The following is a 24,476-nucleotide window of genomic DNA, read 5'->3' as shown; positions in this document are numbered from 1 at the left end:
TAAATAAATGGGATAAACAACTGAAGTAGAATGTAGGAAAAATAATGCTAAATAAGCAGATTGGAATTCATTTTTCTTTGTAGCAAGTACTGGCCTTAATACCTGAAATACACTGTTAAAGCTGTTCCATAGGACATCAGAGTGAGTAGCAGGCAAAGTTTGCAGCCAAGCCTTTAAAATGGGCCTCCAATCTAACACAGAGGAACTCATAAAGACCATCCCATTACGAGATACTGTTGCTGGGGAAGCATTGTCAATGTTATGGGGCTCAAAAACAATCTTGCAGTTTGGGGACATTGGAATACGATCTCCATTAGCCAAAGTAAGGGTCTTGTTATCATCTAGAACGGAGTTCAGATTTTCAATCCATATCGCATCCACAGGACCATCCAAAACTATCCATATGTGTTCTCCCTAAAATATACATGTACAAGTGTAAATACTATGATCAAAAATATAGTTTTTTGAACACATATGAGAATACATTACTTTATAGGAACATTGACTTGTAAATTATCTGATCTGGTGCTGAATGCTTTATTATTAATCATAATACTTCCTTTTTTCCCTTATTTACCCAATGATTTGAAATCTCACTTCATTACTGTGTGTCATACCAAAGATTTTTTGATCAAAGTGACAAAAAGTTAATTTCAGTTGTTATATACAGAGAGATGTTGCTTTCCTGTGACAGCCATATGACCTGACCCTGTTCCCAAAGAAGCAGATGAAAACAATTTCCATTAACTTTAGTGAGAACAGGAGCAGGCCTACCATCTCTTAACAGAGGATACCTAATTCTTTCATATCAAGCTTTCGCATTTTCCAAGGCCTAAATAAAACACAATGCAACCTTCATAACATATGTGGCTCTGTGACAGCACTGTCTGCAGGTCTGAGGAGTGAGAGGAGAAATCAGTATGCAACATTTTTCAACTGAGGCTATAACTACATTGCTCCAATACAATTACTGATCTGGAGTGGCGTGGACATAAAACGTGGGTGGGAGAGGTTCCCCCTCTTTGTCTCTATATTAAACCACTGCAAGTCTTTGCATTGGGAGTTGAAAAGAATGGAAGGACTAAAGGTTTACAGAAGATGAAAGAGGAAATAAAACCCTACAGAGCTCAGTGATCCAGCCCCAGAAGCTCAAGTCTGTGCTTGAGGAGGTGAGTGATCTCTGGCATGTACTTCAGAGTAACCCTGTATACATTCCTAAATGCTCAGGGCTTGTCTTCACTACCATGGATATTGCAGTGGATGTCGATTTAGTGGGTCTAGTGAAGACCCACTAAATCGATGTCAGAGCACTCTCCGGTCAACTCTAGTACTCCACCTCCCCAAGAAGATTAAGGTAAGTTGACCAGAGAGCATCTCCCATCTATGCAGCGCAGTGAAGACACCAGGGTAAGTCAACCTAAGCTACATTGACTACAGCTACGTTATTCATGTAGCTGGAGTAGCGTAACTTAGGTCGACTTACCCCGGTAGTGAAGACAAGCCCTCAGACACAAACAATAAGTAAAATATTATATTTTCAAATTTGATTTTATTTGATCAAAAAGACCCTTCACATAAATGAAGCATTGAAAGGGATGTGTTGCTTTGTAATAATACCTTACAGAAACAGTATTAAATGCTATTATTGGCTGTCAGAACACAATATCCAGTTACCTTCTTTGCTTTTAAAGTTTTTCTCCATAAAGTAGAGAAAATGCCATCTGTCCAATCATTTGTAGCAACATCGAGAGTACCAAACATCTGGGAAGCTGTAATTGCCTTTGGGTTCATCCTCATCTCTTTATGAGGAGTGCCACAGTCTGTCATTGCTTTCATCAAGATATTAATGCATTTTGTCTTTCCTGCACCAGTCGGACCCAGAGTCATCATACCTTAAAAAGACATAGACTTCTTTTAAAATAAAATGCCGAAATGTCAGACCCCAATTTCATGATGCATTGCATCAGAATCTTGCTTTTTTTTAAAATCAAAACTAAATTTAAAGATGTTTTTCATTCCACTTTCTTGATGTTGACTGAAATGAATTTTTTAAATGTTTTATTAAAGGCTTTCATAAATGCCTGATTTATTCTGCTAGGCAAGCCAATGTGGCTCTCTATCCTCCCTTAGGCAGTTCTGTTCCTTTTTCTAATTGGAAAACACAGCTGCCTTTTGATGTTCATATGTGGTGACACTCAATTGACTGGTGGTAAACAAAAACAATCATTTTTAAATATCTTTTACAAGAAAAAGTTGTTCCAAGTGATATACAAAACCGAGCATTTCTTCCTGGAGTACAAGGAACAAAAACATACACTTGCATAAACCCATGAAGACATTTTTGATATATTTTTCTTAGTAACAGACAATCTTGTTACTTCATCAGTTTATACTCATGTTGCCAACTGAGTTCTTAAACAATACATTAAAATTAGGCTATAGCTGATCCTACTCAGTTACTTTATATTAAATCAATAAAGCTGTGTGCCAAGAAACAATGACATAGTTTGAAAGCAGATGGGACATTCAGGCTGAGATTTTCAAGGCCACTTAGAGATTTGGACGCCCATTTCCCATTAATTGTAATGGAAATTGAGCATCAAAATCCCATAGTATCAGGGGGTAGCTGTGTTAGTCTGTATCCGCAAAACCAACAAGGAATCTGGTGGCACCTTAAAGACTAACAGATTTATTTGGGCATAAGCTTTCTTGGATAAAAAACCTCACTTCTTCAGATGCATGGAGTGAAAGTTACAGATGCAAGCATTATATAATGACAAGAGACGGGAGTACCTCAAAAGTGGAGAACCAGTATTGACAGGGCCAATTCGATCAGGGTGGATGTAATCCACTCCCAATAATAGATGAGGAGGTGTCAATTCCAGGAGAGGCAAAGCTGCTTTTGTAATGAGCCAGCCACTCCCAGTCCCTATTCAAACCCAAATTAATGACGTTAAATTTGCAAATGAATTTTAGTTCTGCTGTTTCTCTTTGAAGTCTGTTTCTGAAGTTTTTTTGTTCAAGAATAGTTACTTTTAAATGTGTTATAGAATGACCAGGGAGGTTGAAGTGTTCATCTACTGGCTTTTGTATGTTACCAAAATCCCATAGGTGACTTTGAAAATCTCAGATGCAAAGTTATGGAGGGATTTAGTAGCATAGAGCTTCTGACCAACATTATGGACCCAAGCATGCGTAATGCAGAGTGACTGTGACTCCCTCTAAAAGGAATAGGAGTTATATGTGTTCAATATCTCATAGGAGGTGCTCAGAACTGTGCAGGATCCAGCCCTATATTAGGAACATAAGATCTGAGACAAAGCCATTGCAGTTAGAGAGAGACTCTCTGCTGACTCCAATGAGCTTTGGACCAGGCCCATAGAGCAGAGCATGCCTCTAGGATCTGTGCACACAGGAGCTCTAGACATGCACACATCTCCCTCTCTCCCTGTAGAGGAGAACAGTTACCCCTGCAGCACTCTCACCACTTCTCTCTGGGTCCCCTGGAGAGCTCTCATAGAGCTGAAGTTCCATGAGTGGTGAGGGAATTGGGAGGAGTTGGAGCTAAGGAAATGTACACTGTCTCCCCTCCACTTCATAAAATTAGCAGTGGAAAGATAATACAGATAAAGATGATGTTAACTTTCCAGTGGTACTTCTCTGCCTTGGCAACTGCCTAAAAGGAGTATTACAAGGCCAAACATCTGCAAGGGAGTCTCTGGCAGCAGATCTCACAGCTTCCTTTGGAGCTGCACTGCCAGGGAGCTGGGCCAGAGTTTCAGGGGCCCAGACCCAATATGGAGGCACTGAACAGCAGGCCCTCTGCCCTCCATGGATCCTGAGGATCTGTGTGGATCTCAGGGGAATTGTGGTGTTTGTGGGTGAATGTCCAGTTTCTTGCAGTTGGACACAAATCCCACACTCCAAGAGTAAAATTCAAAGGAGATTCCACAAGGGGAACCTTGAGGGTTCCCTCGCCCTCACTTTGGTATTGCCCCAAGAGGGTATTATATGGGCTCCAGAATTTCATTCTGCATTAGACCAATGAATTAAGAAGAATGTTATGGCTAATAATGTTATTAGCCATAACATTATTCCGCTCTTTAATTTAACCAGCCATAATATGTGAACTGACTTTTTGAGACAGTGAAGACCACAGATTTAAATATGCTTTGTGAAGAAATATCTCCTCTTATTTGTTCTAAATGCACTGGAGTATTAGTTTAAGCTAGTGATTCCTGATTCATGTACTATGGGAAAGCATAAAAAGGATCATCTTTCACAAATCCTTTCATAAATCTTGACAAATTTAATCAGATCCCCTTTATCACTTTTCCTTTCCAGGCTAATTCTGGTGTTTGCAATCTCTCATCATTTGTATATCTGGCTGTACCACTGTCTTTGTTACCCTTCTATGGACTGGGTCAATTTCTATTCTATCTTTCTTCAATTGAAGTGACCAACATTGAACAGAGAAGTCCTAATGGTGTTTGGAAGTACAACAGGCATGTGGTAGTACCCATTACAGTTAAGGATTCAAGATGGTTTCATTTGCAACCTCTTCACTTTAACATGCTCATAACTACAGGAAACATTTACCTTTTGAGCTGAAAAGAGCTATAATTAGAATCTGCCTGAATTTGACTTTTTTCAGAATACTGAGCAAAATCAGCTATTTCTGAGTTTGGTGAGAAGGGGGGGAAATAAAATACATTTTTACTCTGCATTTTAACTTCCCCCTTAGAAACTTCAGTTCCTCTCAAGGCCACACACCTATTTCCCATAAAAAGACATACTATAGCTAAATTGTCAATATTATGAGGACAAGGTGGGCTCTTTGTTTATGATAAAAATTATTCTTAACAATTTTCTCATAAAAATATCTATATGAGGCTTTAAAAACGACATCTGTTTAGTTTCAAAATACATTAATAATGAAAAAAATCTACAATTTGTAGAAAAGAAATATAAAAGCCTTTACTGCTATAATGGAGTATGAAACCCTCATTTGGCATGCTAACCATGTCGGACTCGCTGAGTTTCATACAGTTGAATAAGCTTAAGAATCCACGGAGGATGATGAATAAGCCCAGCTTTCTCCGTCTCTTTCCGAATGGCCGACTCTAGATCAGGATACCCGACCTTATCAAGAGTAATTCCAGGGAACAGGTCATTAATCAGACTCATAAATAAAGGTTCATCTTCATCTACCTGTCAATTAAAAAGTAGAAAAAAACCCAATTATTTATTCTTTGAAATTAATTATTGTTGTAATTACAAACAATCTGCAATAATATGTTATTTAAAAGACAGTAGTAAAATAGATATCTTTTCTAAAACAAACATGAAAATTATGAGTGGATGTATGTTATTAAAATGACTCAAGCAATTTAGCCATAGATAGGAATTTCTAAATTAAATATTCACTTAAAATTTATGTAAATGTTTAAATTTTAGTACAATTCTTGTAAATCTCTCCATCTATTAGTCATTTAGACAAACAGGCTAGATTTCTCCTTACTTCTTCTCTTGAAGTCTAATTTTTTTCCTCTATAAAGCATTATAATCTAGACTGAAGTTTAAAAATGTGCATGAATTAGCTAAATAAACAGTTAATTGTGAATCGGGTGTTTGTATACTTTCACAGAGGTTACACACACTATAATCTTCCAGCTACAGCAAAATGGAAAAAATGAAGAATTCTTTGGATAGAAGAGGGTAGTGGTGGAAGAGAACAGAATAGTTAAGTGTTCCTTAGCTACTTCAAAACAGCCCACTCACTAAACGTCATTCTGGTTGTTATGATGTTTGAAAAGGCAGATTGCCAAGAATTAGTGTAAATTGAATTTCTGGATTAATAGGGATCTAAAATGATAGATGAAATGTTAATTCAATGTGCTCTTTTTCCCCTCTCTCTTTTGTTTGCTCTCCTTTCCATTCCATATAAAAGTAATTTGAAAATCAGGCTAGATTTTCCTCTAAGATCTTATAGGATTTCTTATTATTTCTTCATTTGAAGTCTCTCATTCAGGGAGGCAGGGGAGGAAGAGTTGTCTTCTCTTCACAAAAAGAAAAAAATGGGTTCGGAGCACCATCGCTTTGATATGCCAGACATTAAAAGAGAAGTAGTATCATTGCAAAAGGATGTAGCCAACTGCTGAGAAAATACACTTTATTTCATACTAACATATAATAAATACATTTTAAAAAAGCATTTTGTGAAGGTAATTAATGTTACGATACCAGCTTGGAGAGGTTCATGTCCCGTAGAACTCTCATCACTACTGTTTTCTCTGGCTCATTGGGATTGGATCTTTTTACTGCTCCAAGAGTTCTTAAGACAGATAAAATATTTCTTAATCCAAAGTCATAGTGAACCTTAAAACAAAGCATGAACACAATTAGTACTGTAGAGGTTAAGCACTTTAAAATTATGACAAAGGCTGAAAACTAAATGAATTTAAGAAGTAGCCTATCAATAAAGTTTCACAGTTCTTCATCCTCACAAAAAGAGTAAAGGTTTTGCTGGTGTCAGAGTCTATAGAGAATTTTCATTGTTGTATCTCCAATTATAACAAACACAATTACATTTACTTAACCTTGAAGTTGTAACACAAACCCACAGCAAATACATTATCAAAATTCTATTCTTAACACTCTGTGTGATGCCCAGGATTTGACACACATATGGCACTGTAAGTAAAATCACCCATGTCCTGCTTAGAGCCTTCTACAATAGGTAGATTCTACCAAACACACTCAGGACTGAGTGTCCTGATTTTTTATTGCCTCATTTTGGGACTGACACACATACAAAAGTATTTGCAAATTTCTCAGCTGTGCAAGTAGCTGAACGCTGTGGTTCCTGCCTTGCTGTAGAATGAATGTCAAAGGAAAACAATGGCCTGCCAATGAAAGCCTCCTCTCTTCCTTAAAAGATTCAGCCCTGCAGCACAAACTGTTGTGATGCTGAAGGGTTGAGAGCTCATGCAAATCACTCACTTCCTCCTTCGCTTCACAATTCTGGGTAAATCATGTGCTCTAAACTGCTGTGAAGCAAGTTGGAGTTACTTTAGTGATAGGCTGGAATAACTATCCTACATACTAGTTTAGGGCAGAACAGAGTTGCTCCCACAAGCTGCCAGATATTCTTGGCCCTCTACGGCAAACATGCCTTACCCAATCTTCTATCAAGTATGCTGCCACTCCTTTGCTCTGCAATGAAGTACTACAGCAATACCAACACTGCAGTTACAAATGCTCACCAGGGCTGGCCTTACCATGAGAAGAACTGAGGCGGCCACCTCAGGTGCCAGACTGTGGGGCGGGGGGGGCAACACTAGGACCCAGAGTGTAGAAAATTCTGTCTGCTGCTGGTGCATATGTATTCTCTCTTCTCTAGATGCACAGAGATGGTGGAGTGCTGTGCTGGAGGAAGGAGGACACGAGACATAACAGGCAGGCAGGAGAAAAGGTGAGAGGGAATAACAGAAAGCAGAAGGAGCTGAAGGGAGAGAGAGGAGCCTCTTATGTACCTCTCTAGCACCCCCAGGAGCTTGGACTGATTAACATCAGCTTCTCAGGGAGCTTCCTGTTTCCCGCTGCTTCCTGAACGCACTTGAGGAGAACAGGCAGCCAACTGAAGTAATAGGAACCAGTTAGGCCCTTAAGACACTGATATCTTCCCTCACTCAGGCCCTGCTACCAGCCTGCTTATTTGTCCCCTTCAACTGAGTGTTGAGAGCCACTGTAGGTAGCACAGAACAGCAGTCATGAGTGAAAGGAGAAAACGCCCCTCTGGGGCAGCATTCAGAAAAAGAAAGAAAGCAAAGGAAGCTTTTCTATCTAAGCAGAAAGGAGCTCTCCTGAGATACATAGACACAAATGTTCACGGTGAGCCTTCCGGCCCCAGTGAGGATGTGACTGGTGAGGAGACGCCTGATCTTCCAGTTAGTCAGAGTGCAGGTGACCTGGCAGCTACTGCAGCATCTCAAATGGATGTAACCATGTTGCACATTCCTGAAGAAAAGAGTAGATCAGAGACGAGTGTGGTGGAGGCACAAGAAACAGCTGCTGCTGAGTTTAGTTCCTTAAGTCTAGATGATCCAGGACTGTGGATCCACTTGAGCAGTAGCCTGAGGGACTTCTTTGCACTGCATGGGCCACAGCAAGTGAAAAACTTCATGATCCCCAAAGACAATGAAAATAGAAGTTTCCATCCAACACATTACTGGCATGAAATCCCCAATGGTGACAAAGTGGAGACGCCATGGCTAATGTACTCAAAAACCCAGAATGCTGAATACTGTTTTTGTTGCAAACTCTTCCAGTCTAATGTTCCAGCCACATTGGGTTCTACAGGAACAAAGGACTGGAAAAATCTGGCTAGAAATCTGGCATGTCATGAGAAGGCAGCAAATCACCAGAGAGCATTCCATAGGTGGAAAGAGCTTGAGATGAGACTAAGGTTAAAGGCCACCATAGATCAGCATCAAGAGAAGATTGCATCAGAATCTCTTTACTGGCAAAATGTTCTGAAAAGGCTCATTGCCTTGTGAGAATGCTTGCTACCCAAAACCTAGCACTGCGTGGCACTTCGGATCAGCTGTATGTGCCAAAAAATGGAAACTTCCTTAAAATGTGGAGCCGATGGCTGAGTTTGATACTGTACTCCAAGAGCATCTAAGAAGAGTCACCACCCAAACTGATTTATATGTATTTGACCCAGGTTTGTCAGGCCTAGCAAATGGTTATTTGGTTAGTGGTTGTAGTGTTACAGAAAAGATCACATTGGCATAAGACTCATCCAATGATAAGCAGAGCTGATGGTCTGCTAAGAAAGACTGCAAAGAGGCACATAAGATGCTGCTGGTAGAAGTGTTGTGCTTGGCTAAAATGGGTAATTTTGAATCTAAGTTCTGTCCATCCTGAAGGTAGTTCAGTATGGCAGATATTCCCATGCCTTCACCCTTCTTTGTGCACAAATCAGACATCAAGAATTGTAGCATTCAAAAACCAGTCGGAGAACACTTCAACCTCCCTAGTCACTCAATTACAGACCTCAAAGTTGCAACACTCCAACAAAAAAACCTTCAAAAACAGACTCCAATGAGAAAATGCAGAATTGGAATTAATTTGCAAACTGGACACCATTAAATTAGGCTTGAATAAAGACTGGGAGTGGATGGGTTATTACACAAAGTAAAAACTATTTCCCCATGCTAATTATTCCCCTACTGTTACTCACACCTTCTTGTCAACTGTCGGAAATGGGCCATCCTGATTATCGATACAAAAGTTTTTTTGTCTCCTGCTGATAATAGCCCACCTTAATTGATTGCTCTCGTCATAACTGGTATGGCAACACCCATTGTTTCATGTTCTCTGTGTATATATATCTTCCTACTGTATTTTCCACTGCAGGCATCCGATGAAGTGGGTTTTAGCCCATGAAAGCTTACGCCCAAATAAATTTGTTAGTCTCTAAGGTGCCACAAGTACTCCTCATTCTTTTTGCTGATATAGACTAACAGGGCTCTGAAAGAAAAATTATGTTATGCTGAGGTTTGGGCAAAACCTTGTTGACTCTGCCCTTCATTCAGGATAAATGTAGAAAGAAACCGAACTCCTCTATGGAAAAGATAGCTGAAGCAACAGGAATCTCCACCCAAAACACAAGCCACATGCAAGACTGGGAGGAGTTCAGCCATGCAGCCCAAGTTGTTTCCAGGGGCTCTGGTGATAATGCAAGAGCAGGGGAATGACTGGATTGCAGCTGTGTATCTGTGTGCACATGAGAGAAACACCACAGAAACAAAGAGAAGGCAGCAGAAACCTATGGACAGATAGAGAAAAAATGAAAAGTGAGCTTTTGGGTAAAGTGCTGAATGGACAGAGGCATGGATCAGTGAGCAAAGAAACTGACTCCTGCCGTCTGATTCCTGCTGTGTTGAGGGATACAAGACTTTGGACATTCTTTGTAAATAAACAGAATTGCATCAAAGAAATACCTCACTCCCCATCATCAATTTCTCTTCCTAAGAATGGCCCTACTGGGTCAGACCAAAGGTCCATCTAGCCCAGTATCCTGTCTTCCGACAGTGGCCAGTGCCAGGTGCCCCAGAGGGAATGAACAGAACAGGTAATCATCAAGAGATCCATCCTCTGTCACTCATTCCCAGCTTCTAGCAAACAGGATAGGGACACCATTCCTGCCTATCCTGGCTAATAGCCATTGATGGACCTATCCTCCATGAATTTATCTAGTTCTTTTTTTAACCCTGTTATGGTCTTGGCCTTCACAACATCCTCTGCAAAAGGAGTTCCACAGGTTCCTAAAGGAAACAACCTGCAAAACCTCAAATTTTGGCTAACCACTCAGGTGTAAAGGGATAAGAATAATTTTCTCCATACCTTTACACACGCTTCTTAAGTAGATGGTCTTCTAGAGGTGACCATGGTCTCTATTGCCTTTGAGGGAAAGGCTTTTCCTTTCAGTTTCTAGTGCCTCGGTTTGAATTGTCCTGGGCTGGTGGGGAAGTGCACTGATGAACCTTGGCTGATGGTCCTGTTGCAGGGGCAGGTTGTTTGGATGGGTCCCCAATAGAGATGCCATGTTGGAGTTCCACAGTCTTCAAGAGTTTGGGGATTACTGTAATTACCGAATATTATGCCTTAATTTTTAAAAATTATTTTTGTTTTTTTTTTCTGTTAAAGGATGTGGTAGTAAGGCTGCCTTTGGCTATCTGTGAGTCAGAGCTGCTGTTTCACTGGAGTTTGGGTCTGCATCTTATGAAGTGCCTGAGAGATTTTGTATTTTTACTCATGGCAAACAGGTTCTCATGTGGATTTTGCAAGAGGCAAAGTTTGTGAATACATCATTCAATCTCTGCTATCTCCACCAATATACTGCTGATACAGTCTGCCTTTTAGTTGCTAAGTTTCTTTGATGCATGTTGCCTTTATTGAAACTAGGCATTGTTCTGCCCACTATCGTCATTGATGCATGATTTATTCTTCCCCATTGGCTGTGTGGATACCATTGTTGTGCTGTCTGACTGGATAAGAACATTCTCCCACAGTTTTGACTAAACCAGTAATGGATAGTGGTGTTGTCTTTATGTCAAGGAAATGTATGCTCCTGAGTTTGTTTGAGGTGTTGTTAATATGTGGAGCCCACTTCCAACACCTGACAGCTTGGCATCTATTATGGTTATTACACAGAGTGGAAAGAAGAGAGGAATTCTCAGTGTGTACCTCTATCCACCATCTCAGTGAATCTGAATGTTATTCGGCATGGCTAGAGAATTGTCCCACTGATAATAGAAGCAGGGTCTGAAGTTGTCTCATGTGTAATCTTGGCCAGGGTGAGATCCCTATGCATCATACCATTGTACTTAGTAGCAGTAAGCAGAGCAGGACTGATGTGTTCTGCTTTGGTCTGATCTGAGTTATGAACAGCCAAGGTTTCTGTTTGCTATGCCTTTTCAGTTTGTCTGGAGCATCCTGTTCAGCTCTGGTCACTTATTCGAATGAGGGATGAAGGGACCCTATTTTAGATTTATACGGTTGGTATTTCCCTATTATCTGAGTCCCCTCTGATTCCTTTGTTGTGTCCAGAGCAAGGTTAGCAATTATTCTTCTAGAGTGATATGCAGTCAAAGAAATTAGGAGAGGAAATCTCTCTGGAATATCTTGTTCTAGCTTTACGTTAAATCTGACTCAGAAAACTGGCCTTCTTCTGAGGAGAATGAGATGAATAAGGGCAGAGGTTGCTGCATCCCAATGCCTGTACTAGTTTGGATACAGGCTACAGATTCCCTATCCTGCTGGAAACTGGTAGGACAATGGGCTATTGGCTCAAAAACTGTAATTGCTGATGGCTGTAAGGATCTGTTGTTTGCCAAAGAGGTTCTGAAGACTTTGTAGGGCAGCTGTGAGGCTGCCATTCTCTTCAGGCTCTGGAGATTCCGGGGGACACATGCATACATTTCAGTGCTGTACTACAGAGATTGAGAAATTATCTCTGAGAAGATGAGAGTGAATGTCTCTGTCTGTCTGTTGTGAGGTATAAAAATAAAACTATAAAAATATGTTCTGTTGAAACCGGTTAGATATATTACAGTGCAAATTGGGGAGAGAATGTATAAAGAACACCAATAAATTTACTACGTAATAGTTTTTTAAGAATTTATTCAAATGTATTCCAAATACATTTTACAAATTTTTGTGGCTATATCAAATATTTGTTCTCTAATTAATTGTATTGTTCTCGCTCTCTCTCGCTCTCTCTCTCTCCGTGAGGTTGATTGGCAGCTGTCATTAACATCTATATTCCAGGGTTTGCATTCACAGCTCTGAGGTTTAATTTTGTATAATACTCTTTTGAAAAATCCTGAAAAAACAGAACTTTGGTCTGTGCTTTACTGAATTTAGCATTATTGGCACATTTCCATCATCTGATGCACGATTAGGACACGTGGCTTTGCCATTTCTGCAGCGATGATCATGTCATCTACTGTAATTTTAACTCCTTGAATATGACCAAAGGTCTCTTCATTTTTCTGCTGGAAGACCTCACTAGCAGACTTGATCCCAAATGGCAGATACCAAAAGTGGTCTCTTCCATGTGGAGTGTTGACGGTGAAGACATGCTTATCCATCAAGGATAGCGTAGACCTTTTTGAACACCAAATGGCTCAAAACATGGCCTGTGGTGGCTACAGTGTGGTAGTCTGTGTACAGCTTTACTCAGGTCCTGTAGGTCCAAACATACCTGCAAAGTGCCATTCTTTTTCTTTATGATCTCAAAGCTATTAATGTAAGTGTGCGACTTTCTCAACCCAGGTTATGATTCCTGCTTTTTCCATCTGGTGCAAGGTATTCTTAAGTCTGTGTAGTACTGTGAAGGATATATTTCAGTACCTTTGCACAACCAGTATTAGAGCCCTGCGCGGATACAAAAATGTGTATCCGCATCCGATCCCCGATCCATAAAAATTGTCCGCTGGCCTGGCCAGGGGTGGGGGTGACTTGTGGAGCTGTCGGGGGCAGCTCGGGCTGCCCGCCCAGGGCAGGTGGAGGGTCCGCCACAGCTCCCCACAGCTGCCCGCCTGGCTCCTACCATGGCTGGGAGCCAGTTCTGAGCGGCAACATGCCCCACACACACACCCCAGCCGGAGCCATGAGAGAGCCATGCTGGCAGCTGTGGAGAGCCTGGGTCCCTCCGGGGCAGGTGGAGGGACCCAGGCTCCCCACAGCTGCCAGCGTGGCTCTCCAGCTCCGAGCCACAAAATAAATAAAGCGACTTTTTAAAAAAGTGTGTGTGGGGGGAAAACAGAAAAACTCAGGATTTTATTTTTTAGAAACTGAGACATCCCTTCACACACACACACACACACACACACCTGGCAAGTAAAAATCCTGCTGCTGGCACAGTCACCCGTGGGAAAGCTCAGTCAGCGGGCAATCAACCCACGGGGGACAGGGGTGAGTCCCTCCCCGGCACGCTGCAGGCCTGGCCGGGGCAGCAGAGGGCGAACAGCTATCTCTGAGGCGGCGCGGGGACTGCCTATGCGCCCCCTGTGGGGAGTCAGGGTGTCAGGGGAAGGGGTGTGTCCGTTCTGGGTTCTGGCCTAGGTCCCTGTCTCAGAGCTGGGAGGCCCCCCCCGACTAGTGTGCCTGCTCCCAGACCTCCGCCCAGGATGGGTGGAGGATCTGTGCCGCAGTTCCTCACAGCTGCCCGCCCAGCTCTTACCATCAGAGCCCTGCACAGATACAAAATTTGTATCTGCATCCACGCTGATATGTGCAAAAATGGTCCACGGATACCTGCAGATTTGCTGGACTCTAACCACTATCACCTGAGGATCTGTATAGATGTAATACTCTCCTTCAAATTCCCAAAGGCTCTCAAATACAATCTTGTATCTTGCAGTCAGGCTTTCCTTGGTGATAGGCTCAATTATTCCTAGACCATAATTTCAGCTTACATTCAGTATTTATTATGCTGCAAGTGAGGTATCTTTTCGGTACCAGGGTAAAGCTGTAATGGTGGATCTAGTATTCAGTGTCAGCTACTATGGGGCTGGATGTGCTGCATCCGAGGGTGCTAAAGGAATTGGCAGATGTGATTGCAGAGCCATTGGCCATTATCTTTGAAAACTCATGGTGAACGGGGGAGGTCCCAGATGACTGGAGAAAGGCTAATGTAGTGCCCATCTTTAAAAAAGGGAAGAAGGAGGATCCAGGGAACTGCAGGCCAGTCAGCCTCACCTCAGTCCCTGGAAAAATCATGGAGCTGGTCCTCAAGGAATCAATTCTGAAGCACTTGGAGGAGAGGAAAGTGATCAGAAACAGTCAGCATGGATTCACCAAGGGCAAGTCATGCCTGACTAACCTAACTGCCTTCTATGAGGAGATAACTGGGTATGTGGAAGAGGGGAAAGTAGTGGATGTGTTATTCCTTGACTTTAGCACAGTATTCTTGCCAGCAAGTTAAAGAAGTATGGGCTGGATGAATGGACTATAAAGTGGATAGAAAGCTGGCTAGATCATCGGGCTCAACGGGTAGTGATCAATGGCTCCATGTCTAGTTGGAAGCTGGTTTCAAGTGGAGTGCCCCAAGGGTCAGTGCTGGGGCCGGTTTTGTTCAATATCTTCATTAACGATCTGGAGGATGGTGTGGACTGCACCCTTAGCAAGTTTGCAGATGACACTAAACTGGGAGGAGTGGTTGATACGCTGGAGGGTAGGGATAGGATACAGAAGGACCTAGACAAATTAGAGGATTGGGCCAAAAGAAATATGATGAGGTTCTACAAGGACAAGTGCAGAGTCCTGCACTTAGGACGGAAGAATCCCATTCACTGCTACAGACTAGGGACCAAATGGCTAAGCAGCAGTTCTGCAGAAAAGGACCTAGGGGTTACGGTGGACGAGAAGCTGGATATGAGTCAACAGTGTGCCCTTGTTGCCCAGAAGTCTAACGGCATTTTGGGCTGTATAAGTAGGGGCATTGCCAGCAGATCAAGGGATGTGATTATTCCCCTCTATTCGACATTGGTGAGGCCTCATCTGGAGTACTGTGTCCAGTTTTGGGCCCCACGCTACAAGAAGGATGTGGAAAAATTAGAAAGAGTCCAGCGGAGGGCAACAAAAATGATTGGGGGGCTGGAGCACATGACTTATGAGGAGAGGTTGAGGGAATTGGGATTGTTTAGTCTGCAGAAGAGAAGAATGAGGGGGGACTTGATAGCTGCTTTCAACTACCTGAAAGGGGGTTCCAAAGAGGATGTATCTAGACTGTTCTCAGTGGTACCTGATGACAGAACAAGGAGTAATGGTCTCAAGTTGCAGTCGGGGGTGGGGGGGGTTAGGTTGGATATTAGGAAAACCGTTTTCACTAGGAGGGTGGTGAAGCACTGGAATGGGTTACCTAGGGAGGTGGTGGAATCTCCTTCCTTAGAGGTTTTTAAGGTCAGGCTTGAGAAAGCCCTGGCTGGGATGATTTAGTTGCGAATTGGTCCTGCTTTGAGCAGGGGGTTGGACTAGATGACCTCCTGAGGTCCCTTCCAACCCTGATATTCTATGATTCTATATAGGTCCCTCCAAAGGAGGGTTACTTTAGGCAAATTGTTCCACGGTTTTTCCTTGACCTAGGTCACCAGCCATAAGAATAAACTGCCCAGGTACAGGAAGTTTTCCCAGCCCCTTTTGCATACTGTGTCATAGATATTTTACCGCCACACTTACAAAAAAACCTTTCTGTATGCAACACAACTTTGTAGGCTATGCACAGTGCTGCCCTACTTTATCCAAGACTTGTTTGTCTCTCTCTTTAGGCTTTGTTTTGAATTTCTTTACAGTGAGGGTGGTGGCACTTACCCCTTTGTAGTTCTAGGAAGATGAATGACATCTGGTTACATGTCCTGCCTGCTTACTGGCCATTTCTCTTTATTGCCTGGCTTCCTACACAAGTCTCTGCTCTGGAGTAAAGGGAGGACCCATCTTGCCTCAAGGAATCAAACTGCCTTAGTTAGCAAGGGCCAGATCAGATTTTCATAGGTATTTAGACACTCAAAGATGAAGATAGGTGTCTAGTGGGATTCTCAAAAGCACCTAAGCAGTTTAGGTGCCTAACTCTCATTGAAAATTTGGCATCAAGAATCCAAACATACAGAACTTACAGGGAGAGAAAAATTAGGGGCACCTACAGGGCCGCCCAGAGGATTCAGGAGGTCTGGGGTCTTCAGCGGTGGGGATCCTTCCGCTCCGGGTCTTCGGGGCACTTCGGCGGTGGGTCCTAGAGCAAGTGAAGGACCCGCCGCTGAATTGCCACCGAAGACCCGGAGCAGAAGAAGCTCCAGGTCTTCAACAGCGGGTCCTTCATTCCAGGTGTGTTTGGCGGCACTGAAGGACCTGCCAAAAACTCTCGTGGGGGCCCCTGTGGGGCCCGGGGCAAATTGCCCCAATTGCCCACCCCGGGTGGCCCTGGGCACCCAAAATAGCTTTTCTGTACTTCAGAGTTCAGTAAGTTGGGACTTTCAAGGGCCAAAAGCAAGTGATGTGTCCCATTGCACTGCTGGAACTCACACTTTTTCAGTTGGTATCAAGCTCCCATTACTATTCTAGATGGATCATGAGATCATCCTCTTCATCATCATGTTCCCATTACACCTCTGGTGTTTAGGGCAGCGATGAAGCTCCTCCACCCCTGTCTGTTTCTGGCAAGTCTTTCATGGTTCCCCAGATGTGTTCCAGGTTTTTCAGCTCGGCTTCCTCAGCTCTTCGCCATGTTGTTTTCGGGCAGCCTCATTTTCACTTGCCTTCAGGTGTCCATCTTATTGCTACTCTGGTGATGGAATCAGTTTCCAACTGAAGCACATGGCCAATCCATCTCCAACACCTCTTGGCAATGATGGTGCTCAGATCCTCTTGGATGCATTGTGTCAATAGATCTTGGTTTGAGAGTGTTCTGGACCAAAAGATACAGAGGATTTTTCTGAGGAAAAATGTATGGAGTGAAGACAGCTTGGACATGTCATACTTTCTCATTCCCCAGCATTCTGCACTGTAAAGTAATGTTGAAAGTATGCAGCTCTGATAAATCTTGAGTTTGGTTTTGTATTTTGATAATTTCCAGACTGTATTTAAGCTCTTGAAGGTGTTTCTGGCTTTATTGATTTTGTACTGGATGTCCTGGCTTGTTACACCGTCCTGACTCATGGTGCTGCCCAAGTATGTGAATGTTTCTACATTGGTGAGAACATAATCCTCTATCTGTACTGGTGATGGTGAGGCAATATTAAGGGTCATGATATCTGTCTTATTGCGATTGATTTTCAGTCCAATTTGCTGGCTGAATGCGTTGAGTCAAGTTGTTTTTTCTTGTATACGGTGTTGGGTATGTGATAGGACACGAGATCATCTGTGAAGTCCAGGTCTTCAAGGAATGAGAATGTGCCATAGGCTGGTCCTGTGCATGCTATCAAAAGCCTTCTCAAAGTCTATGAAGTTTATGTAGAACTGCTGTTGCCATTCTAAGCATTGTTCCATTATGTTTCATAGAGTGAAGATCTGGTCTGTGCATCCACGCCCTTTCCGAAAAATCTTCTTGCTCTTCTCTGAGAAAACTATCAACTGCCTCTGACATACACAGGACTATGATCTTACACAATACTTTGCTTGGCACACATAAAAGTGTGATACAACGCCAGGTATTACAATCACAGAGAGTTCCTTTCTTTGGTATCTTCATTATAATCCCATTGGTCCACTCTCCTGGCACTTTTTCCCTTTCCCAGACTGATGTAAATAGAGGGGCCAGGATAGATGCTGCTAACTCAGGATTTACCTTGAACAATTCTGCATTCCAGAATTACCAAGAGCTTTCCCATTTTTTAAGGATTTGATGGCTTGAATGATCTCTTCTGTCTGTGTTGATATCGAGATCATCTTCTGCCTCCTGGATGCTTGCTTCCTCTTTAGATGGCTCTCTGTTCAGCAATTCTTTGAAATGCTTTGTCCGGGGCATTTCTTGTTCTTTTTCTGTTATTAGTAGGTGGCCTTGTTTGTCCTTGATGAGAGTATTTGTTGGTGTCTGCTGTTTACCACTGATAAGCTGGAAGACGGTTCCTTGTTCAACACGAGCAGCTGCATCCTCTGCTTGTGTTGTCAGATTATCAATATAATGTCATTTGTCCGCTCTCACAAGAGCATAAGAACATACTCATGTCCATAAGAACATAAGAATGGACATATTGGGTCCATCTAGCCCAGTATTCTGTCAACTGATAGTGGCCAGAGCCAAATGCTTCACAAGGAATTAACAGAACATGGCAATTTTGAGTGATCCAGTCCAGTCCCAGCTTCTGGAAGTTGGAAGTTCATGGACACCAGGAGCATGGGGTTACATCACTGACTATCTTGATAGCCACTGATGGACCTGTGCTCCATGAACTTATCTAATTATTTTCTGAAGTCAGTTGTACTTTTGGCCTTCACAACACCCCATAGCAACAAGTTCCACATGGTGATTGTGCATTGTCTGAAGAAGTAACTCCTTATGTTTGTGTTAAACTTGCTACCTACTCATTTCATTCAGTGACCACCTTGTTCTTGTGTTATGTGAAGGAGTAAATAACCTTTCCAATTCACTCTCTCCATACTGTTCATGATTTTATAGACTTGTATCATATCCTCCCTTAACCATCTCTTTTCTAAGATGAACAGTCCCAGTCTTTTTAATCTCTCCTCGTATAGAAGCTGTTTCATATGCCTAATCACTTTTGTTGCCCTTCTCTGCACTTTTTACCAATTCTAACATACCTTTTTTGAGATAGAACGACCAGAACTGCATGCATTATTCAAGGTGTGGGTGCACCATGCATTTATATAATGGCATTATTATTATATTTTCCTTTCCTAACATTCTGTTATCTTTTTCACTGATGCTTTACTTTGAGTGGATATTTTCAGAGAACTATCCACAATGACTCCAAGATCTGTTTCTTGAGTTGTAACAGCTAATTTAGACCCCATCATTTTAAATGTATTGTTGGGATTATGTTTTCCAGTGTGCATTACTTTGCACTTATCAACACTGGATTTCATCTGCCATTTTGTCACCAGTCAAGTGAGATCCCTTTGCAACTCTCCACTGTCATCTTTGGATTTATCTATCTTGGATTATAAACTATCTATTCACATAATCATACACAGTCACAGCATGGCCCTAGTCCCATACTGGGATATTCAGGAGTTTGCCAGACTAAATAACACAGATGCACAGAAGCTCTGGTAAGTAAACTATTTAGATGCGGAGTAAATCCTCTCCACGTCACACTATCCAGTGCTCTCCCAGTGCACACTTGCACTTGGCTTACTACAGGTAAACTGGAAGAGGGGTAGAGAGTAGATAAAACCTGGCTATGGTCATCCAGAGAAGTTGTTATTCCCTTACCTAAAAAAGCAGTACATAGGAACTCCAAGGTCCCTCAAGTTAATCTATCACCTTATCTGGAGCAAGCATGTTGGTACAGAAGGAGATTATCATGCACAAGCAGGACAAGCTGGCATACTGTAATGAGTCCAGCAGATGGTAGCACTTCCAAGCACCAGAAGGAAGGGATAACTTGGAGCAAACCTCTCCAATGGCCAACGGTTCCCTCTCCTAATGGTAGGTACAGAAGGCCTAGCAAGGAGTCATCAGTATACTATGCATACACACACGTGCGTTGTCCCACAGAGACCCACTTGGAGTGTAAGGAACTGAGGCACCCCAGGTACCACAAACAGGACACACAGGTAGTGAACAGCCACTAACCAGCCAGGAACTTTCACCTAGGACACCCACCATAAACAGCTGATCAACAGACAGTATCAGACTCCTGACAAGGATACAGAATCATCACCTGGAGCTGACAAGGCAACCCTCCCAACATACAAACGACCCAGCCAAATAACCACCAACACATAGGATGTGGTAGTCGTTTCAAAAAACTCCAGGGGGCACTCACACTGAAAAGCAACAGCCATCCGTTCCAAGGCTAGACAAAATATTAGGGGTGAAATTCCATATTGCTCCACATACAGTTTCCCAGTTCTAATGTCTGTGAATGTACCTCCCAGTACAGTGAAGAGAACCATGTCCAAAACAGAAACTAACAGAAACAACACAGACAAACCATTCAGACAAGAAGAAAATCCAGTACAACAGCCCACTGAGATTGACCCTGGGGAAACATGCCAGACCATGTCCAATACAATATCTCTGCAGATATCTGTGTTGCTGACCCAGGAAATGGTGCGTACACACAATATTCCTAAACTTGATGACAAATCTGTACCCAGCACAGGGTTTTTCTGAGACAAGTCATCTCACTCCACAACACCCTCTGACACGGTGAAGCCCTTTCTCCCAAGGTGCTGGAAGATGCCTCTACAGAAAAAAAGAGTCTGGTTACCTCAAAGGGCCTGCTATAAAGCGAAAAGTGGACAGATGGCTGGACTGATGAAGCAGGATCATAAGCAATATGTAAATTGTTACCAATGATGCTGGATCAATATATGGGACTGAATGGGAAGTTTGCAGACAAGGCAGACCCTCTGGCAATATTACGGGAAAGCTAGCAGCTGACATGACCCGTCAGAAAATCAATTTGCAGCAGAGAGCTGCTATATGAGTGAAATTAACCTGAAACAAAAATCAGACTAATGTTGTCAAAAATAATGAGGCAAGGCAGTTCACAGAGTCTGGGGGTGGAGGTGGGGGTGGAAGAATTAATACATGGAGAGAGAAAAACATCCCAACCTGTACATTTCTTTTCTCTGAAATAATGGGTGTGATTCACCCCTTGGTTGCTCAAATTGTATGCCAAGATAATTCCACTGAAGTCAATGGAGATACCATGGGGTAGAACTGGAGTAATGCAGTGGTGAAGCTGGCCCAATATGATTCTTCAATGGGTCCCAAACTGCAGGACACCTAGGCTTTGGCTACACTAACACTTTTGTCGGCAAAACTTTTGTCGGTCAGGGCTGTGACACCCCCCCCCCCCGACTGACATAAGTTTCACCGAAAAAGAACCGGTGTGGACAGTGCTGTGTCAGTAGGAGACACTCTCCCGCCGACATAGCTACCACCACTCGTTGGAGGTGGTTTAATTACGCCGGCAGGAGAGTGCCCTCCCACCAACATAAAGCAGCTACATGGGAGACCTTACAGTGGTGCAGCTGCAGTGGTACAGCTGTGCTGCTGTAAGGTCCGTAACGTAGACATAGCCCTAGTTTGTGTTTTGCCTCAATGTTCACATCTCCTCTCTCTGGATAGCTCCCCTTTGAGAGCCCCTAGTGGGCATCCAAGGCAGAAAACTCAGAATTCAGCAATTTCTGTATAGATTCTCACCAAAAACCTGTATTTAAATAACTCTCACTAGATAAAATGGTAACACCCAGCAAGATGTGCCAAACACAGAAATGTGATTGCTGGACATTGTAGAATGAGTTATAATTCATAAAATTCAATACCTCTTTTTGACTATACACACACACACACACACACACTTCTGTAGCAAATAAACAAAATCAGAAAGAAGAAAAAAGTTTTTAAGAGCAATGGGTGAAAAAACTGGCTTCTACCAACATATCTGCAAACTGTCCCTGATATTTCATCCGTTAAAGCTTGAGTTTTTAATTAAAAAACAAAACCACCCCCCCACACACACACACACCAAATCAACAAGTTTCTGTTAGTGGGTAAAGTACTCTGGAAATTAGAATAACATGATTATTTAAGATCCAGTTGCTAGTACATTCTGAACTGTGAACCTAACCAAAAAAGTAGGCTTACTCAACTTCAAAATAGTCAGTAATACACACAAAAAATGCCAAATACACCTCTACCCCGATATAACGCAACCAGATATAACACAAATTCAGATATAACACGGTAACAGCGCTCTGGGGAGGCAGGGCTGCACGCCCCGGTGGATCAGTGCGTCAGCGTGTCTGGCTCTGACACGCTGCTCTGAGCGGCATGTTAAGGGTACCGGGCCAGGGCCGAGGGGTTGGATAAGGGGCAGAGGGTCTCGGGGAGTGATCAGGGGACAGGGAGCAGTGGGAAGCCACAGCCTGAGGAGGGCAGTGGCAGTGCAGGGAACGTCACATGGGCTCCAGCCGGCACTGAGAAGTTGGGGAAGACTGGTCCATGCAGGGAAGTTGCAGATCCAGGGCAGGGAGAGGTGCCCGTCCTAGATGGCACCGTGCAGGTACCCCTGTCCCAGCGCTGCATGGCTTGGCACACAGCGGGCCCGGCTGGCAGGCTGTGCCCCACTCGCAGCAGCGCCGGGCAGGCTCTCCGGGTCCATAGCGCCGGACTACCTGCATGCAGTCAGGGGGCTCTGTGCACCACGGTGGGCAGCTGGCCACAACGTCCTTACCAGAGACGGGCTGCACAGGGCTCTGCAGAGGAGGAGACGGGCTGAGCGCAGGCATGCATGGCAGGAGCTGACCGCCAATGGCTCACCCTCCCCCGGCACTGTGTGGGCATGGGGTGGGGACCAGGCGCATGCGGGCACCTCGGGCAAGGCTGCCAGCCCTGTTCCCCCTTGCGGGCTCAGCCGTCGCGCTAGGCTAGGCGCGCTCCGTGGACAGGGCAGCAGCTGCTGGGCCAGTTCCCCCTGCCCCGCCCCCGCGGGGCTTGCCCCAGCTGATTTGGTCGAGCAGGTATGAGCACTTCCGTGTGCCAGCTCCCCGGGTCATAGCACCCGTCCTGGTGTGGCGTGTGGCTCAGCGTGGGAGTCCTGGGGGTGATTAGGGATGGGGGGGTTGGATGGGTAGGGGGTTCTGAGGGATCAGTCAGGGGGAGGGAAGTAAGTGGGGGTCAGATGGGGGCGGAGCTATTGCTGACTATTAATAATGGAGATGCTCGAGGCCAAAGCAAGTTCGATATAACGTGGTTTCACCTATAACGCGATAAGATTTTTTGGCTCCCATGGACTGCGTTATATCGGAGTAGAGGTGCATTCGCTTACAGCAGTGGCTTACTCCTAAACAAATGTTTACTTCACCTGTTTAGATAACTGTTCCTCGCAAAGTTTGTAGAGTGTGTAAAATTTTCGACTAAGGATTTGATTGTCTCGGAAACCTGCACTTGCCAACTTGACTCTCATAATGATACCACGGTCAGGCACCATCATAGCCACTGTACGGAACTGAATCTTTAGATTTTCTGGAAGTTCCTGTCGCCCTGCATAACCAGGATTCTGAAAGACACAGAGTGCAAAATAATAAATTATCACTTACTCTCTGTGCGAGCAGAGAATTTATTTTTTTCTGGATATTACTTGATATAAACACAGGAGTGAAGGAATATGACAACCAGAGCACTCACATACCATTATCCAATTTCATCTAAAATACTGCAGCTCATGCAATATGTAATATCACACCCCTATTCTGAGACCACAGGAATGTCTAGTAAATGTGTTGCTTTGGCAAATCACAATAATATTATTAATATTTTTTTAAAGTAAACAATTTTAAAATAAAGATAAATGCCTCGATCTTCAATTATGATTGAGGAATACTCAGCACAGCTTTATGCTCCCCTGTCTCTGTACCCATTATGCTGGCAGGCAGAAGTTGTGCACTGCTGCCCTGCTCAGGAGGAATCCTCCAGTGGCCAATTAAACTGGATCTTAGGCAGCTTTGTGCCACCCCTTAATACTGGAGGGCTGACACCAAACATTCTAAATTCTGATGAAGAGGTTGATGAGACAGACTATAGTGGGTCTTCAAAAAGCCGACTGTGTGTCCTTCTTTTCATTCCTGTTTGTAAAAATATTTAGTGCTTGGATTTCGAATCAGACTGACAAGTTTTCAATACCCAATTTAAAAAAATCACTCTGAAACATGTGGCTTATGATGGAAATATGACTCGTATTCAGTACAGCAAGTTCTATGTTCCTATTAGAGATAAGGGCAACAGAGGATGTCAATATTATTTATGAGCCCGCACACTATCAGTCAAATCCTGATTCCTTTACTCATACAAGTAGTTCCATTGACTGCATACAAATAGTCCCATAAGACTATTTTGTGGGTAAAGGAACCAAGAGTCTGTCCTCTGATGCTATGATTCACACACACATACCATAGTCAGAAATATGCCAAATTCTCTGTCCATGTCAACAACATCACCATCAGTAAAGATGAACTGGAGCTTCTTATTTTTCTTACACTGAAGCACAATATAGATCTGCTGAGCAGCTACTGATAGAACAGGAAGTTCAATGCGATTAAATTCATCAAAGCAACCCCATGCACCTGACTGGGCCAAACCTATGAGAAAATTGGGGGGGGGAGAGAACCACAAGAATTTTGTTAGATATATTACATCAGGCAATATATAAAGTACAGTATATTTTGGATATATAATGTAGCATGAGAAAAACTAAGAGAATATGATAAAACAT

General features: G+C 43.2%; 1 protein-coding gene across 1 annotated transcript in view; it reads right to left on the bottom strand.

The window, feature by feature from the left end:
• Positions 1–24,476, bottom strand: part of LOC120397507 (dynein heavy chain 5, axonemal-like) — a 289,224-nt gene that overhangs the window by 132,141 nt on the left and 132,607 nt on the right. Inside the window, exons 46-51 of the mRNA XM_039523452.1 lie at positions 24,155–24,342; positions 23,070–23,264; positions 6,244–6,378; positions 5,022–5,211; positions 1,675–1,892; positions 103–414 (exon numbers count right to left, since the gene is read on the bottom strand). Of these exons, the coding sequence (XP_039379386.1) occupies positions 103–414; positions 1,675–1,892; positions 5,022–5,211; positions 6,244–6,378; positions 23,070–23,264; positions 24,155–24,342 (1,238 nt within the window). The remainder of the gene's footprint in view (positions 1–102; positions 415–1,674; positions 1,893–5,021; positions 5,212–6,243; positions 6,379–23,069; positions 23,265–24,154; positions 24,343–24,476) is intronic.

The sequence above is a fragment of the Mauremys reevesii genome, linkage group 2, assembly GCF_016161935.1.
Source record: "Mauremys reevesii isolate NIE-2019 linkage group 2, ASM1616193v1, whole genome shotgun sequence".
In the NCBI taxonomy this organism is placed as follows: Eukaryota; Metazoa; Chordata; order Testudines; family Geoemydidae; genus Mauremys; species Mauremys reevesii.
The sequence above is the reverse complement of the archived record's forward strand: the minus strand, read 5'-3'. Positions and strand labels throughout refer to the sequence as shown.